General features: G+C 34.2%; 2 protein-coding genes and 1 long non-coding RNA gene across 3 annotated transcripts; 1 reads left to right on the top strand and 2 right to left on the bottom strand.

Moving 5' to 3' along the window:
* Window positions 1-2,462: 2,462 nt before the first annotated feature.
* LOC126600112 (peroxidase 57-like) lies at window positions 2,463-4,108 on the bottom strand. Its single transcript, XM_050266656.1, has 2 exons — window positions 3,729-4,108; window positions 2,463-3,514 (listed from the first exon to the last, which is right to left on the bottom strand). Exons 1-2 carry the CDS (start codon window positions 3,927-3,929, stop codon window positions 2,747-2,749), a joined length of 969 nt encoding a protein of 322 aa, XP_050122613.1. The 5' UTR covers window positions 3,930-4,108; the 3' UTR covers window positions 2,463-2,746.
* Window positions 4,109-10,720: 6,612 nt separating this feature from the next.
* On the bottom strand, window positions 10,721-11,926 carry LOC126600118 (uncharacterized). Its single transcript, XM_050266663.1, has 3 exons — window positions 11,700-11,926; window positions 11,429-11,475; window positions 10,721-11,068 (listed from the first exon to the last, which is right to left on the bottom strand). Exons 1-3 carry the CDS (start codon window positions 11,851-11,853, stop codon window positions 10,919-10,921), a joined length of 351 nt encoding a protein of 116 aa, XP_050122620.1. The 5' UTR covers window positions 11,854-11,926; the 3' UTR covers window positions 10,721-10,918.
* A 2,261-nt stretch (window positions 11,927-14,187) lies between these two features.
* On the top strand, window positions 14,188-17,861 carry LOC126600119 (uncharacterized). Its single transcript, XR_007615353.1, has 3 exons — window positions 14,188-14,202; window positions 15,931-17,368; window positions 17,478-17,861. It is a non-coding gene; the product is annotated as an uncharacterized LOC126600119 (long non-coding RNA).
* Window positions 17,862-18,640: the final 779 nt, after the last annotated feature.

The following is an 18,640-nucleotide window of genomic DNA, read 5'->3' as shown; positions in this document are numbered from 1 at the left end:
TCACCAAGAGTGCGCAAAACGGGTGATGACAAAAAGAAAGATAAAAGTGAACATTAAAATGAAAAAAGTTTTTTATATTAGCATCCCACAAAATGTTAAATGCACTTCATATTAAAATTTAGTATTAAATAACTTATTTACCCTACTATGCAATGACAATTTTGACCTTAGTAGGTTAAAAAAAATTATATACACCCAAATCACTTTTAACGTATTATTTATCTTCTTCAACTATCAAAACCCCTCCAACCCTCCATTGTTGAACAAAAATGTAACCAATGAAACTATAAACATGTTGACTGAGAAAAATTATTTTTGACGAATGAAACACAAAATCGATGTTTCGAAAGCTTCACATGAGGTAAGATTTCATTTTTTTTTTATTGTTTTAGTGATTTTGATGACATCGATAATTATTTAATCTTTCTTTTGATGCGTTATTCAAGCTTCTATGTTCGTATTCTTCTTTTAGGGATCACAGGGATTACATGATGAATTAAACACCTAAAATTACCACCAAATATTAAAAACAGACAACATAGGTTTTAATGGTGGAATTGAAAACAACCCACATATGCTTTAAATCCCAGGCAACAACTTTTGTCAAAATTCCAGTTGGCATTTTTTGTCCAAATTAAATGTGGGGTGTATAGAAAATATGGGGTGCATGTAAAAAATGTAAGGTGTATATTAAGAATATGGGGTGTGAGGGTATTATGAGGAAGTATGCGAAGTGTATTAAGATAATTTTTAATTGAAAAAGAAAATGTGGAGTGTATTAAGTATGTGGGGTTTATTTAACAATTTATGGGGTGTTAATATAATAAGCCATGAAGAATATCAAAACATATTTTCCCACTTGGTTTTGCATTGTTCATTTATAAAGGCAGACTTTTTTTCATGAAGTAATTAAACCTACTTTGGTTGCCTATGTATTGTTCATTTAGAAAGATAATTTTGCTATAACCCGGTGGTGGTTGTGGGTGAGAAAGGAAGTAGGCTCAAATTAGTTTTCAATGATGTCACTCTAGGTCATGTTAGTCCAATAGCCCTTGAAGCTACAAAAGGAAAAAGCCCAATATACGTCGACCTAAACGTTTGGATGATATAGTCTCAAATTTGGATAATTTTATTGTACTCATAAGATTTATTTGGATATTTTTTTGGTTGCACACTAGAACAAATGAATTCTGAAAGAAAGCGTGTGTACGCAACTTGAACCATTTTTTTTCCGAGATGAAATGGTGGCACCTTGAAGGTTCTTTCTTCCTCCTCTTGCTTGACACCTTCCCGTCATCTTTCTTAGCCAACTCACATTTCTTTTAAGCCATAACTCACATGTTTGAGACTTCAATTTGAAATTTGATTTTTGGTTTTGAAACTTGAGAATTTGATTTGTAATATGAATAAGACGACTTAAGATCGATTATGGATGATATTCAAATGAATATTAAAAAATTGAACAACACTTGTTATGAAATTTGTACGTCGAAGACACTTTTTTTGCATAGGGTGAGATATCTGCAATTTTTTCATGAACAAGGTTGGTCAATAAGGCCGGTCCGTTGATTTCAAGGGCCTGTGCGGGAAAATAAGTTGAGGCCCTTCTTCTATAAAAAATAAAAATAGCACCAAATTTTGAAGAACACAAAGAACAAAAATCTATTGCCTTTCAAATTTTCAATAACAAGCACGAATACATTATTTTCTTTTAAAACCCAAAGCATAAAGACATGAAAGCTTTTATTTTATTTTATTTATTTTTATTTGTTTTTATAAGGGTTAGAGGCTAGAGCATGAGGAAAGAGAAAATTTGCATTTCTTTGCACAGGTTTGCTGGTTTTTATAGGTCATAGAGGCCAATTTTTTGTTGATTATAGAGGTATTTTTTACTCCAATTTGTCATTTTTACAATAAAAAATATGTATAAAGTGTGGCCCAAAGTTACGCATCTTCTTCTTCCTCGCACCTGCACAACCTCCCAACCCCCTGCAATTTTTGTCAGCCGAAAACCTTTGGTTCATCGAAACCCTGTGCAGTCGCACATCTCGCACGTTTCAACATTTATAGGAATCATACGCCATATGAAGGCAAGTATTATCCAATATGGATATCAAGCTCAAATATATACGTTTGGAGTAATCTAAATAGAGTTACAAATTAATTTACAACAAAAGAAAAAACCCACTTAATAATAAGTCAACAACATAAATCAAGAAATATTCATTTTAATTGTAGTTTTTTCTTCTTAAAAAGCGGCTCGAGTCAATTAATAGATGAACAAGGCTGGTCAAGAAAATGCATGTGGTTCAATATTCTTGTAGATATGGTGTTGAGTTTCCATCCATGCTTCCTGGGTTCAAAACTCTCCCTTCCTTGAATAATTGTAACAGTTTCGAATTCTGACCCTAATAATAAGAAGGCTGGTCAACAAAAAAAAAAAAAAAAATAAGAGAGAGAGAGAAAAGAACGTGCATTTTCTTATTTTATTATAGTTCGACTTTGATATGTTTTTGTCCATTAATACATGGTCGCCACTAGTTCTAATACATACAGATTCTGAGATTTGCTTATCCATAGGCATAATTCCTATCACCTCATACATGATTGCCACCTCTGGCTAGAAGTTATCAATCATAATCAAACAACCATGCACAACGACTTAGTAAGACTTATTTCTTCAGATTCTTCACAGCAAAGAATATTGAAACTAATTAACAATTAATTAGAGCCCTCTTAACATAATTTAGTTCTTTGACTTGGCAGGATTAAAAGCCCTACAGTTTTTCCTAATTTCACCCGCATTTCCAACCAGAACCTGGAGACTCCCCATCTTTAACATAGCAGTTGCAAAGCTCTGACTGAACCTCACGCCGTTTGATGCAAATCCAGAAACAATACCAGCCGTAGATGTATCCGAAGCAAGCTCTTGGTCAATCTGCAACACACCTCTTTTCAAAAGAATCTGGTTGTAGAACTGGTTATCGAAAGTGGAAGATGTGTTTTGGTCCAAAAATGTAGTGGGGTTGTTACTAGCTGCACAAAGTGTGCTCAACTTTGAAACCAAAGCTGGATCCATTGAAGGATCAGGAGATCCTGACCCTTGAAAATTTGAGAGCCTATCTTGGAAAAAATTACAGTGGGCAAAACCAATCGTGTGTGCACCCAATAGGGTCACCATGTCATTTAGGGTCATCCCTTTGACATTGAAAGATCGCAATGCCTGAGATACTGAAAATGATGGACCGGGCAAGTTAACGTCGGTAGGGTTTGATACGAGCCCGTCACGGCGTCCTGTTGGAGCAGCATAGTTTGGCCCTCCTGCAAGAACCACTGAATCCCGGGTTGCTAGGGTTACAATATCGGCACAGGATACAGTTGAAGGGCATGCAGCCTCCAGGCTTTTCTTGATCTCGTCAATAAGCTCGTATCCTCGTACAGTCAAGTTTGGCCCTGCCGATTTTTCAGATGACTTCTTTTTGGTTGAATCTATAAGTATGGATGCATCACAACCCTGCATTATGTATAAAAGTGCATTGGTTAATTGTTGATGAAACGAGATATTGACTGAATATCGAGTATCAATCTACATTCGAACACATAATAAAAATTGTATTACACTTACAATTAATAAAATATCACCTAAATTAAGAAGAAAAATAATTTCTCGAATTAGAACTACATATTAACAATAGAAAAATGTGTTTCAATGTAAGAATGTAGCTTACCCTAACAAAGCAGTCATGGAAATGCATACGAAGCAAGGCCCCAGTGATAGATGAATCAGTTGCAAACCGTTTCTGCACAGCTTGACGTATGATTGATTCAGCTTGGGGGCAGGTAGCATTATAGAAATTAACCCTAAGGTCAGCCACTACAAAAGGAAGAAGAAAGAAAAGTGCTAGGATCGAAGTCTTAATGATCTTCATCTCAAATGTTTGTCTCTCTCTCCAAAATTAGTAATCGAAAGGAGAACAATGATAAGGATCTGATGTTGATGAGGAGTATTGGTTTATGAAAACATTAGGATGTAGAGGAACATTTATAGAGGGGAAAATACGAGTTATGAACTGGAATCATTAGCTGGAGTGCGTGAAAGATCAAAGGGTTGAGGTATACAAAAGTAAGAGAACAAGGTTTTTGAAGAATAATTTGGATGCATGCAAAAAGGATATGTACGTTGAAAATTATTTCTGTATATGTTGAAAGCAACACAATTTTCCGCGCAAGGACAAACATAGGTGACAAAGCTAAATATAAAATAGCAAATTGACAGAAAGACTACAAAAAGTGACAAAAATTATGTGTATATAGACACTACAAGTAAGAAATATTCTTTTTCAGATGACGTGTTACAATTTTATTGTATATATAATATAAGCGTTATAATTGAAATTCATTCTCTTTATCATCGTCTAAAGATCATTTATAGAATTATTCATTCGATTCTGAGAACATTTAGTCAGTTCATATAAATATAATAAATTGACGGTTCATCATAAGTATATTATTTGTTGCCATAATTGTCAAACTATCCGACAAATATAGATGGGTAAACAGTCTTCAAAATAAATGAACTTTTCTATAGACGATCTTGGATAATCATAAAAAGAATGAACGATTTTAATTATATAGTGTATGCACAATGAAATGATGTCATGTCCTCACATAAACAAGGACTCAGTATATGTTAGGAAATAAGTTTTGTTCCTATGTATATCCAAGTTGGTATATAAAAACAACGAGTAAGCAATTATCTCCCGTGGTTCTATAGTTCCTATCCAGGAAATTTCCCTAGCTAGAGTACTCTCGTTTAGAAATGATGGGCATTTGGCCTTATAGTAAGCATTGCAGGTCTTGTTTGTAATTACTTTTAAAATGAATGAAAGCACATTTAGAGAAAATGTTTTTGAATTCACTTGCATTTTTATTAAGGATTGATTTTAAAAACATTTTCGTCAAAATCATTTTCAACTATTTTAAATAAAAGTATTTTCAAACGTGCCCATGATTGTGATCTGACTTTATAACATTCATTTTCTTGTTAGTTAAAAACGTCCGGATCAATTTATGTGGGGTATAGAAGAAGTATGAGAGGATAATGATTATGAAAGACAAGGATGGCTGATCATGTTGAAAACAATAATAATGGTGATGTTTGTTGAGACGTGACCAAAATTGACTTAGAAATGCAATATGTATAGTTTAGCAGATCGCCCTTTTTCTTGAATTTGGTCATACGAAGACGAAACAGTGAACGGCGATAATTGTTCATTGTCAGATTCATATATAAGGATTTTGAGTTTCTCAATTCTACAATGATAATGTTTGGTAAGAAGCCATTCCCCCTTCGATGTGGTACAAAATGATAATCGAAACAATTTATTTCTTGTATCATCATTTAAAAACAATCTTAAAAAATAATTCATTAAATTTGAAGATTATTTAGTTATTTATGCATTTCAAACAAATTCACGATTATGATAACAATGACGTCTACACGGTATCCAAATAAGATTAATTTTCTAAAAATAATCTCTGAATAATTTAAAAGAGAATGAACCGTTTTCGTGTTTAATATTGTAACTTTGATCAAAAGTCCTGAAGGCCTGCACATTCAATGCAAGCGCCAAATGTGTTCCCCTGCTCTTATGGAAATAATTGTTCGAATCACAATTTTAATGTCATATATCCCACTATTAAATATTTTATATTTCTGGGTTCCATTCTCCCAATATAAAACTTTAGAGTGCCATCTGGCCGGTGTTTTTGGATTTTACAATTTTCTATTTTTAAGTTTTTGTAATCTTCGGTATTTTGGTAAAATTAAGGCTGTAGTCAAGCTGAATATGTAAACAAAACATATTGAGTAATGTGGAACACGTATAATGATTTTACACATCAACAAATCTAATATTATAAGGATTCGAAGTTAAGGTGAGTGACCAACTCCTTAGAGTATCTCCAATGAATTCCTAACCAGTGGGGATCCAGGATTTAACATCGGGTGGTCATAGACTCATAATCAAGGTACACTAAGGCGCTAGTTAGGCAGCAGGCTAGACCTAGTTTGTGGGTTTAAATAAATTTATTATATATTATATAAATAAGTGTTATTTATACTTAAAAAACTATATTTGTATTGCGAATTTCAGTTTATTAGTTTAATTAAGTTTATTATTAACATGTAACATAGAAAAATGTCATAATTTGTGCTTTAGTATTTTAGTGAATTTGATGGTATGAGATGAAAGTTCAAGTAACTACAAGTTCATAGTTCTTTACAAAATATTTTTCGGAGATCATATGAACTTATATATCATGATTTTTATAAGAAATAACAGTTTCAAACATATGGTATAAATGGTTGAGTAATACCCCATCTCAAATAAAATGCTAGGTGGCACAACTTGATTGGAAAACAATTTAAAAAAAATGGGGAGTTGATCACGTGGGAAATTGAGAGAGAATGTCTTTCTTCTTTGTTGAAACCAAGGTCCAAGAACAGCAGAGCCATGGTGATATTTCTTCTTGGTTTAGAGTTAATGTTGCACAACATCTGCACAACCATCATGGTCTTCTCTCTTCCACCACCTGCCCAAACCATTGGGTGGTTCTCGAATGTCCTCACAGGCTCTTCTTTGGACTTCTGAGTGCTCTTGGGATCACCTGGTCCATACATGCATCCACTTTTGCTCCTAAGTAAAAATTAAAGATTATCTAGAAATTATCATTTTCTATTTCACTATTTAACATGCTCATATGATAACGAAATTGCTAAGAGCATCTTTAGTAGAGTCCTTAAATAGGGACAACCACCGTATAACATGGGTATAAAACAAATATATGGACAAAATGAATCTCTAATGGGTCGGAAAGCGAGTCCCTAAAGTATAGAGACTCACTGGATACATAGTGCATGTTCTCACATATAGAGACTGTATAGGAACAATCTTGAGTGGAAAACGGGGCCCACAATTTTAATTGAAGATCTTAATATTTTTAATACTTTTAATTTTAATGTTTTTATTTAGTTAAAAAAAATGGTTAACATAAACAAAAAAAAAAATGTACACCTTGATTGAAAAACGGAGTCCACAATCTTGATTGAAGATTTTAATGCTTTTACTTTTAATGATTTTAACTAATTAAAAAATGTTAACATAAACAAAAAATGTGCACGTAATCAAATTATCACATCAAATCATAAAAACTTCAAATTTAGGGATTCTAATGTAAGGACTCCCTTTATTCACTATTGAAGGCAATATTCTTTTAGGCATACAAAGATTCCCTTTAAGTTCCTAAATGAGTACTTAAAAGTGGTGGTGGGAGTCCCTAAATAGGGACTTCCATTAGAGATGCTCTAAGTACTCTAAATCTGAGTGAGAAAGGAGCTCCTAACATTATATACATTTTTTTATAATTTTATACATAAAGTACTCTATTCCTCTTAATTGGCTGGAGTGTAATTTTTTTAGAGAGCTCCTAAAATAGCTTTCTAGCATTTTTAACTAAAATTCAACTAAAAAATAAAGAGCATAATTGGAAATGCTCTTATTAGTTGTTACGAGGTTTATTAATTTTCTGATGTTAGACATTTTTTCCAATCCTCACATATTACCCCTCCTACTGATATTCACCACACTAATCATCTACTTGGTACCACCAAACTATCGAATTGATCGAGAGGTATTGCGTCATTGACACGGTGCTAGTAACTTCATCAATCAAATTTACCTCACTAGATTGGATGGGTGTTGCCACCAGACCAATGCCCAAAACTATACGTCGAAGGATCATTTGTACATTCAGCGCCTTTTTGATAGGAGACTCTTGTGACACTTTTGCCTCTAGGATGAGTGATTAGATTATCACTATCATAATTCATTGTCATGATACCATGTTAGAATTACGTATATTATCTTTACTGATCGATGAATGAATGACTTTATGATGAAATACAAGGCTATATAATTTACTCGTGCAAGACAAGTAACCTCCATAGTAAGAGGAAAATATTATTAATTAGAAAAAAAATAAAAAATAAAAGGGCGGGACAAAAATTGAACTCCATTAAAAAAAAAACTAAAAAGGATTAAAAACATGAGTTGTTAGGAGGAAAAAATCATTCATCACAAAGGGGAGACAAACTTATAGCTCGAGACCAATAAACCTGACTGAATAAACAGAAGAATCTCTAAGAGACGAGTATCATGCCAAACAACTGAAGACGAAAGCAATTCTAGCCTAGATCGACATTGGGTCAGCAGAAGTTGTCACGTTCTGATCCCGAGATACACCAGGATTGACATGTGATAGCTGGAAGTAGAGATATAATAAAACATAGAGTCAGCTGAGACTCATACATAATAATCAAAGAATCAACGGAAACGAAATTACAATATAAGTAACCAACTCTACTCTGTACTGCAGTGCAGACACTAGCTACACCTCTTGAAATCCTCTTTCTTTGACCGCTACTTGTACTCTGCAAGAAACAGTCCTACACTCTGGAAATCATGCACTGAACAAAGTAAAAATCCAGGATAAGCTGCGAAGCTCATGTGATGCGTTAGGTTCTGGTAGGCTATAGCAATACGCATTACGATCAGCTAACATTCCTAACACTATTAAGCAAGTTCTAGTATCTGAACCGGTTATAGAAGAGAAGCCATGAATTATGACTGAAACCGGATAAAATTCAGTTCAGATAAACAGAAACTTGTAAGCCAATTGACTTGCATGCTATTATCTTGCAACCATTTTTCTATCCTGATTGAGTCAGTAATATTGTTCCACGGAAACATAACAACTCATGCAAATTTAACTTTACCGAAATGGTTGCCTAAAGTTCAAGATTAATCGTGGAATCAATGAAGCAGACAGGTAAGCAAGAGGGTTTTCCACTACTGCATATATATTTACAATGAGCAAACAAAAAGAGAACAGATATGTAGCTCAACAACCTTTATACAATTGCAGTATCTATACTTTCGTAAAATTGCCTTTCTTTTTGAAGTCCGAACTCAAAACTCCAGAAATAATCAACGGTTCAGTTTGAAGTGCAAAATGTACCGACCCAAGTGAGAAACCGATCACCACATCTGACCAGGAAGCAAGACCAGCAATAGGCGCCCAAGACAATCGAGCAAAAACACAGTGAAGGTTTACGTACTTTTTTAGGAATGACGAGAATGAGGGTTTCCACACTATCCTGTCTACTAGCATTGCATGCTTGCAGTTCTTACAATTTCCTGCCTATATATACCAGAGGCTGGGAAATTAGTGATAAACATGGATGAATTCAAGATATGGCTCTTGCCTTTTGTTTTAGATTCTAAAGTTCTGATAAACATTACATTTTTGAGGTGGATTCCATCTGGTTAGGCTTAATTCCTAAAGCGGTTCATATATATAGGATTCTTTGAAGCCTCATCCGGGTCATCAACTCTAAATGTTTTCGGAACAAAACACAGTTCTGATTTCTCCACATCCATAATATTTTGAACACTTGAGTGCTTTCCTAGGGTTGGCCAGCCATTACCTGAGCAGCGACTATTACCAGTAGAGCTAGGAAGACGGAGATAAACAACCATTAGATCCTCACAACAATACATTTCCCAGTCCAGCAGGAAGCCATAGAGGTATACAACCCCAATGTGGTGTTTGAACACTTTGTAAGGAAACTAAAGACATGATGATAAAGTATAAGGTAAATCACTTCAACAAAACCATTTTCCAGTAAATGATCAGTATGTTAACTGATATTAAAAACCAAATTCATATTTTGGAAGTAACTACTACAAGTTAAGAAACATTTATATATAAAAACTTAATATGCTTTAACAATGTCAATTATTCTCAGTCCTGGGCTCTCTATCGGTAACAATGTTCTGAAAAACGTTGGTAACCAAATCAGTATAAGATTGATTGGGCAGAGGTGTTTGAAAGTTATCTTGGATGTGATAGTGAACTTGCTTCGGTTTGAAGGTTATCTTGGATGTGATAGTGAACTTGCTTCGGTTTGAAGGTTATCTAGGGTGTGATAGTGACCCTTACTAAGTACCACCTACCAAGGTTGGAACTTCGTAAGGACTGGGGCACTAACCGACTAATCAATAAACTTTGGCAAAACCACGTCCATTTTAGCTGAGGTGCACCCGTTCAAGTGCAACACTACGGCTCCTGCGCTGTCAATTTTGTTGAAGGTCTCACCAGGTGCCAATTACAACTTCATCAATTTTGTCGACCTTGTCGATTACATTGGTTAGCAAAAGGTTTGTAAAGCCACAGAAGGGCAGATACTTGAAAAACACTTGGAGCATGAGATCCTCTGCTAGTTGCACTGAGTTCTCTGTTTATAGTATTCGCAGACATGGGCGTCAAGTAATCAAAGCTGGACTTCCATCCTCGTAACATTCTATCTTGGCATTTGACTCAGAAGAGGACTTCACCAGTTCTAAAATGAAGATTTGAAGTCTACGGGCTAGTTTAGAAGTGCTTTTAAAATGGTTGAAAGCGCTTTTGGTGAAATCATCGGCAGGATAATCACCCCTACCGATCTCATACTTATCCACATCCAACTTTAAATAAAACAAGGATCAAATTCCCACCTGCTATTACAAGATTCCGTTGTTGATAAAAATTAGGTGTTGTAAACTCACTTGTAGAATTGGAAGAGCATATCGGAAGGGCAATTTCTCTTTCAAACTGAAAATGTCTCAAGTTCGAATTTCCCATGCCATTTAATAAGATAAAAAAGTTTAATACATCTAAAGTTCCATCCACTTTCATACGAATGTTTGACAAAAACACAAATAAAAGTTCGTCCAGAATCTAGATGGATCGTACTGTAAAGTTTACACACACATATGTAAAACATACTAAAACTAAAGCTTGAGAGGGAACAGGATCTTTAAGCTTTTCCAGGGGTTCTTGGGTCATGATGGTTGTTTGCTCCTGTTCCTGGATAGTCTTCACTTTCTATAGCCATCCTTCCTTCAATAAAACTCTCTCCCTCGCCCGCATCAAACACCTCGTCTCCTCTCCCCACATCCACTAGACCCTGCCAGAAAGATAAATTAAGAAAGCATTATTATGGGATAAATTGCAAATAATTAACACATACATAAATTTATGTACGAATCTCTATATATTGCATAATAAAACGAGTATAATAAGAGAATTGTTATTAATACTTTGAAAAAGTCATCATGCACTGCTTCATACTTCTTTTCACCTTGAAGAAGTGCACAATGACATTTTCATTAAAAATGCCTTACCGCTTTATGAATACAGGATAATGTTTTAGAGTGACAGTAACAACGCTCTAAAATAATTGTCATTGGTACAATATTTCACTACTTTAAGGAAAGAACAAGAAGAAAACAATGAATGAGAAGGCGAAAGAGATAGAGAGCTGAACCAGAGATTCTTGGACCGACAAGTCTTTCTCCTCTGACCTGAGGCTCCCTACAAAACAGGCATAATAACGAACTATTAATCCACTTCTTTTATATAAGAAAAAATAATGAAATAAACCACTATTTTTTGCACAAATAAACTTTTGTATACAGATAGACTGCATATATGTATATCATGTTGCATCAGCTTTAGACCCTTCTACTGAATCCAAATGACCTAAGAAAATATTTAAAAAGTGAAAGGAAAGAAAAAGAGAGATTCTTGAGCCTTACTGGTTGCAGGAACTGCAGATGAAGATAGATCATACGAGAAAACCAATGAGAGTACCAGCAGTAGTCTAAGAGATGGATTTTGAAGCATTTTGATCAAATAGGAGGAGGAAGAAGAGGAAGAGGCTAAGAGTTGGTGAATAGCAAGAAAAATCATGTAGTATGATTGCCTATATAGGAAGAGCTATCACAAGAATATTTATGGAATTCTTTATCCCACCACAAAAGTCAGCTCAAATTATTTCTCCTCATCCAATTTAACTTGATATAATAATAATAAGGATTTTTATCACAGACCCATGCTATCAAGATGATCCTTGAAATTGAAAATCAATTAATGTAGCCATTGAAATTGGGTGTTGCAAATCAATATGATCCTTCCGTTACAATTCTGTAAAAAATTCTGTTATGTGGTGATGTGGCTCATAATTGGATCCACAAGTCTAATTAAATATAGTTATGTGGATTAAAAATAATAATATTTTTATTTTTATATAATTAAAAACTTTTTTTAAAAATGAACATTTCACCGTCTTCTCTCTGCGCTTCCGCACCAACAGACCCTCTCCCCATTCCCGGTGGCTCACGTCTTTCGCCACCTCCACCGTGTTCCAGACTTCAGAAGATCCTTCAGGATCTTGTTCGACAACACTCCCATTCGTTCTCTCTCGATCGAAACTGTAAAGTTGTGGAATTAGAAATGGAATGGAAAAAACTCAAATCATCCCCAAATCAGAAAAGAAGAAAACTGAAATGGGGGAGTACCAAACCCAGTAAAAAGAAAACTCAATTCAAGACCAAATCGCAGCAATTCAAACCCAGCGTGGTTGAAAGGCTGGTTGGGGTTATGAAAGTACGGCAACGCTGAGAAGAGCTCAGGGATGTCGCTGAGCTTGTAGTTCACCTTCTTTTTCTTTTCTTTTTCTTTTTAAAGTTTTTTAATTATATAAAAATAAAAATATTATTATTTTTAATCCACATAACTATATTTAATTAGATTTGTGGGATTCAATTATAAGAGACATCACCACATAACAGAATTTTTTACGGAATTGTAACGGAAGTACCACATTGATTTCGAACACCCAATTTCAGGGACTGTTTTTGATAAAAACCCTAATAATAATAATAATAAGGGTTAGTTACATTTTACACCTTTGAACTTAAGAAGATTATCATGAAGTACTTATAATTTTCTCACATTACGTCTTAAAGTTTTAAAATTGTATCATTTTATATCTTTTTGTCCTTTTAAACAACTAATCCTCCATTGAATTGCTGAGTTTTTTTCTTCAATGTTGTGGTGCAAAGGTGGCTTACACGATAGCCCATACAAGGATCCCATGCTCATCATGTCGTCAATTTAATGAATGTTAAAACAAGTAATCCTTTGACTTGAAACACCATGGTCTTATGGAAAAGCCATTGGCTAATTGATGATGCAACATGACCATGCCCCAATTTGGATGTGTTTGACATATTCATAGAGGCATATGAGTGTAACAAGGAATTTCTAACCTTCAATAAGAGAAGGAGAATACTATACGATCTAATTTGCGAATTTGTGGTCAAAGTATCCAGCGTGATTAAAGAAGGCATTCTTTATACGTTTCAATTGAATAATATATATTTGGGGAAATCACATTAGGGGTTTGACATAAACATTCATACTCTAATAATTTGATTATAAGTATTGAGTTAAAGAATGATCGAATTGCATTGTAATTGCAACCAAGTAGGCTCTCTAAACTATTCTATATTTGCTTGGGTAGTGGCTAGAAGTCATTCATGACTTGTGAGTCTTCTCGAGGAATAACCACATACTCTTCGATGATTGGGAGAATTAAAAGAATGTTTTAATTTGCTAAGTGATTGTAGTATTACTAATCACCTCACTGCCTATTGAAACCTAAAGGATCATACATTGATACGCTAGTGTATTGAGATAAGTACGAGGTGATGGAAACAATTAATTACAGTAAATAAATAGAGGTGAAATTAATTAGGGAATCTTAATTTATCATATTAACGATTACACGTTAATTTTAGGCCTTAAAATAGTTTGGGGTTTTTGGGGCCCACTGGGCCCAAACACATTAAGCTTCATTTAAGGACATGAAATGACGAAAATGACATAAGATCCAAAAGAGCCATCCTTCTATGTATGGCCAAGGAGAGGGTCAGTTCACTTGACTTACCTCCCTAAATTAGCTAACACTTGGCTTATTTCTCTTTATGATTTTTGGTGGTTCATTTCTAGAACAAGAGAGGAGAACGTTTCTCCCTGTCTAACATCAAAGGCCAGCCCCTAGAGGACAGATTACTAGTCTTTATTTACTAGAGGTGTGGGGCATTTAGGTTGTCTCATGTGTCAATTTTTGGAGAAATCAACGGAGAGGACCAATGGAGAAAGCCAAGAGAAGTTCCATGGAGATTCAAAAAGGAGAAGACAAGGTTCTAAGGAGCATAGGAGCTTTCTTGGGGAAGCCAATCTTGGCTCCAAATGGTATACAATCCTCTCTCCCTTCCTCTCTAGTTAAATGTTTTCCAAAATTTGATACCTCAATCATTAGGCCCATAAATCTTGAAGGGTATTTAGTTTTGATTCACTTTTGTTTATTGATTCTATTGCCACGCATTATTTTAAAGTATATGCACGCTAATCTAGTGAAATCTCACAACGACCAAAAAAAAAAAAAAACTAATAAAAAGAGTTTGAAAACTTTGAGTTTTAACGATAAAGACAAAATAAAAGGTAAAGTGAATAGTACCAGAATTGACTTTTTAGTGTAAAAATGTGGTTTTTTTTTATTAAAGTGAACAGTATCAGAAGTTTTTCATTAAAGTTCCCTAAATCTAGTGAAATCTCAACACAAATCTCTAATTTTTCCTTCAAGTTTGTCATAAAAAAAAAGTAATTAATGTTTTATGTTAGTTTCTCATGAGTGAAGAAAATTCCCAACGATAAAAATGATTAAAAAAAATTGTTGGAATAAAAGAAATTAATAAAAAAAAAGCTCCTCGATGGTCATACAAATTAATCAACAATTTTGAACAACATAAAGGGGAAACCGAAGTAAAAATGATTTCCTAAGTGGGTGGAGGGCATCATTTTCCCCTCTATTTTCCCATGGTCAAGGAAATTCGTTTCCCAAGCATACCCTTACCAAACATGAAAAATGCAACAATTTCCCATTCCCAAGTCTAGTTTCCCATAAATCAAACGCACCCTAAAAATAATTGTGTATTTAGTTTTAAAATCAAAGTTGAAGGGTTGAAAAGTCGAGCTAGAAGTTAAACTAGAGAGTAATGCTATAAAAGTCATTTTATTTGAATCGTATTCTTATATCATATGATGTATTGTTGACATATATTTGTCACATTATTAAAGTTAATAATTGTATATATCGTTTAGCCACTTAGTATTACAGAGTAATATTTTCCTTCACTCGTTAGATAGCGAGTTTGATAAATACCCCACCCCTTACCCACGCCCTCACCACTAGGCTATTCCTAGTGGCTTGAATGATATGTTTGACACTTTAAATTTTTTATAAATGAATAGACCTTTGGTTTGAAAAAAAAAAAGAAGAATTTTTGACCTAAAATTCAGGTACCATGTATATTATAATTTGATGGATGAGGATTTTCTCCGGATCCTCTTTGTGAGGATTTTAGGAATCCTCACATCCTAACAGTTTATTGTATATCATGCAGTTAGTTTTCGTCAGGTACTATTTGTGTTTAATTTTAAATGAAAAAATCAAATGATTTCTGACCGAACGATGTACGATGAAAAGTTAAGATGTGATAATCCATAAGATCTCTACCATTTAGATATGGATGGATCCAAATCTTAATTTGATGACCTAAATTAAATTTTCTATATTAATTTCTTGTAATATGTCCACCACTCGTAAAAGAAAATTTAAGGGAAAACTAATGAAAATGACTTGAAAACTTTGAGTTTTAATCAAAATGACAAAAATGTGTTGTAAGTGAATAATACCATAAATGACTTTTTAGAATAAAATTGTTATTTTAGTTAAAAGTGAAAAGTGCAAAAATGTTTCGTTAAAATTTCTAAAATTTAACAATTTGGTGTTATGTCATTAATGGACATGACATAAATTAAAGAAAAAGTGTATTATATTGTTCTAACAAAAGTTCATTTGTGAATTATTTGAGAAAGTTTGTTTTTTTCTTCTTGTTTTAAATACTATTATTGGTACAGCACAGAATAACGTAAGGAATCCCCGTGACTGCAATTGATGGACATCTTGGGAAGTTTGGAGAGCTTGGACGGTGGAAAGACGTCTGACTCGTGACTTTGTTCAATTGTCGCATATGGCAACGTCGGCAAGTTCGATTGTCATTAGGGTTAAGATCCCACTCACTCGCTGACTTAGGGTTTGTGGTAGTTGTCCCCAGTGATGGAGATCGACTGATCATACATTCATGCATGGTCACAATTATAGATAATTACAGACATCCCCTACCACTTCTAGGGAGAGCCACCTAAACCTTATCAGCTTCTTTTTCTTTTTCTCTGTCTTCCTAATGAGATCAAATGAAATCTTACCCAAAAATCAAAAGAGATCGAAGGAGATTTGAACCTCTGGCATGCACTTATATAAAAAGCTAAAACACATTCCATCGTTTATAGCTTTTTATAAAAATGTTATTCTCACTACATTTTTAAATTATATTTGTGTTATTTCTATAATAGATTAGACTCATATGTATTAGTAACTTATATTTCTAATGTGGTATGAAAAAATGTGATAAGTGTAGCATTACTCAACATTTTAAGTTTTGAAGAAGTTTAAGATAATTTGTTAATTGTTTAATTCTAACCCTATTTTGAGGACATATAAGAGGTTTATGGCATTATGCATGTTTGTGATGTTATTAGTTATTATTCAAAATATTGAGATTTTCTATGGTTGATTCCAGACTTCTTGTTCTTTGAACATTCACATTGATTAATCTTCTCTTTGTCACGCTGCGCCAATTTTACATTCTGATTTAGGAGATTTTTCAATCTAGAACATTATCACATGTGATACTACTCTACTCAAATTGTAACACGTGTACTTGTTTTTTTAATTATTAAAATACCTTAAAAGTGGACCGTGTGAACCTTATCGTTTGCTCATATTAACATGTGGAATAACACATCAACTCCCAAGTATATATATTCCATAAACGCATAAAATGTAAATTATATGTAAATTTAAATAATTCTGCATCTATTATGTTCTATCAAAAAGAATATGCTGAAGATTAACACAAGTGAAATATATAAGGGATGATATATATGGAAGTGGAACTAACCCACACAGAAATACAATAAATAATTACCCAAGTTGACTTTAGGAGAAATATTCTTATCAGTTACGTTTTGGCTTTTGCATATTCAACTTGTCCTTCTTATCTTAATTAATATAAAACGCCAGCCATTCCCACATGTTTCCTCATGCCAATAGCCATCATCGCCCACCCTCTCTCCCCTCCTTTTATTTTTCTCCAGTCTGCAGTGCTGTGTAGATCCATTGAGTGCTTCATAAGAAGCAAAGGCATGGCGCACAAGTGTAATTTTATGACACAACTAGTTATCTTTCTATGTTTTACATATGTCCTATCATCAATAGCTGCAGCTCCTACGACAAGTAAGCCTTTTATTTATTTATTTATTTTAATTTTGAAATAACTGAAAAAATTACAAGATCCTCGACGAATGATATTTATGTTTCTTTTCCTTGGCTCTGGATAATATAGGAAGTCGGAAGATAAGTAAGGAAGACCTACCGAGTCAGAATTTGTTGGATGAAGGTGTCCTTGATTTGGGAGAAGGATTTGTGGAGGGGCGGATGGATCTGGAAACCAATGATTATTCAGGGGTTGGAGCAAATCCGGTGCATGATCCAAAACCCCCAGGAAGAATTTGAGCCTTATGGTGGGTTTTGTTTTTGAACTTTTGATCTGGTTGGGGTTTTCTTCAGTTGTATGTCCTCCATGTCCATACACGTAATAATTTAATATACAAGAATTATTTTTTGGGTGATAAGAACAACGTGCTTGTTGAATACAATCTTTCTGGTTTTTGGTTGTTGTAATCTTCTTCTAATTATTTTATTAATTCTCCTTTATTATTTGTTGCTACTCCCACCTTCATATCATGTTTTCTCACTCTTTTGTTTTTGTTAGATGTTACAACTCCCCTAGTAATAATACATGTAACAAAATAAACCAAGGTGGATTGGATTCATTGCTCCTAACATCTAACAAAATTTATTGTTAGAATCTCGTCTATGTTAATCTAACATCTAATCTAACACAATATATCGTTTGGCAAAAAAACTAAATAAATAAACCAAGGTGGATTGGATTCATTGCTCCTAAACCTAAGGCCATCTCCAATTGACCCGACCAAAGGGCCAGAGGGCTAAAAAATACCCCTTTTGACATGAAAACTGTCTTCAACCGAGGGGTAGGCCAAAGAGCTCGTGGGCCTCACCTGGCCAAAAATGGGAGAACCAGCCAAAGGGCTGGCCAAGAGTAGCCAGCCTGCCAGCCTTATGGCCCAGCCCAAGCACATGTTACCTTACGTCCCACTTGACGTCATGTTGACGTCAGCCACATGACGTCATGTTACCGTTTGACTATTTTTTTGACGAAATTTATAAAAAAAATTCTATTTTTTATTTTTTATAAATACCTAAGCCATTTCTACTAGGGGTGGGCACATGCCAGGTTAGGCCCAAAATTGAAGGAACTGGACCGAACCCGTTTGTAAATAACACGCGATGGGGCGGGTTTTGGATTTTTCAAAATGAGATCTAGACCTAACCCGGCCTTTTTGAAATGGGTCGGTTCCTATGAGTACCCATGGGTCCTACAGTAGTGAGGGTAACCAGAGAAGAACAAAAAGATTGCTCATG

Source organism: Malus sylvestris, chromosome 14, assembly GCF_916048215.2.
Source record: "Malus sylvestris chromosome 14, drMalSylv7.2, whole genome shotgun sequence".
NCBI lineage: Eukaryota > Viridiplantae > Streptophyta > Magnoliopsida > Rosales > Rosaceae > Malus > Malus sylvestris.
Note: the sequence above shows the minus strand (reverse complement) of the source record. Positions and strands in the feature narration are given on the sequence as shown.

What these genes read in the sequence shown, in the direction of transcription:
- LOC126600112 (XM_050266656.1), bottom strand. Translation starts at nt 3,929, where the DNA reads ATGAAGATCATTAAGACTTCGATCCTAGCACTTTTCTTTCTTCTTCCT. An exon ending in TCCATGACTGCTTTGTTAGG is followed by an intron (nt 3,515 to 3,728) that starts GTAAGCTACATT and finishes TACATAATGCAG; the next exon opens with GGTTGTGATGCATCCATACT.
- LOC126600118 (XM_050266663.1), bottom strand. Translation starts at nt 11,853, where the DNA reads ATGATTTTTCTTGCTATTCACCAACTCTTAGCCTCTTCCTCTTCTTCC. An exon ending in ATCTGCAGTTCCTGCAACCA is followed by an intron (nt 11,476 to 11,699) that starts GTAAGGCTCAAG and finishes CCTGTTTTGTAG; the next exon opens with GGAGCCTCAGGTCAGAGGAG. An exon ending in TGTCGGTCCAAGAATCTCTG is followed by an intron (nt 11,069 to 11,428) that starts GTTCAGCTCTCT and finishes TCTTTCTGGCAG; the next exon opens with GGTCTAGTGGATGTGGGGAG.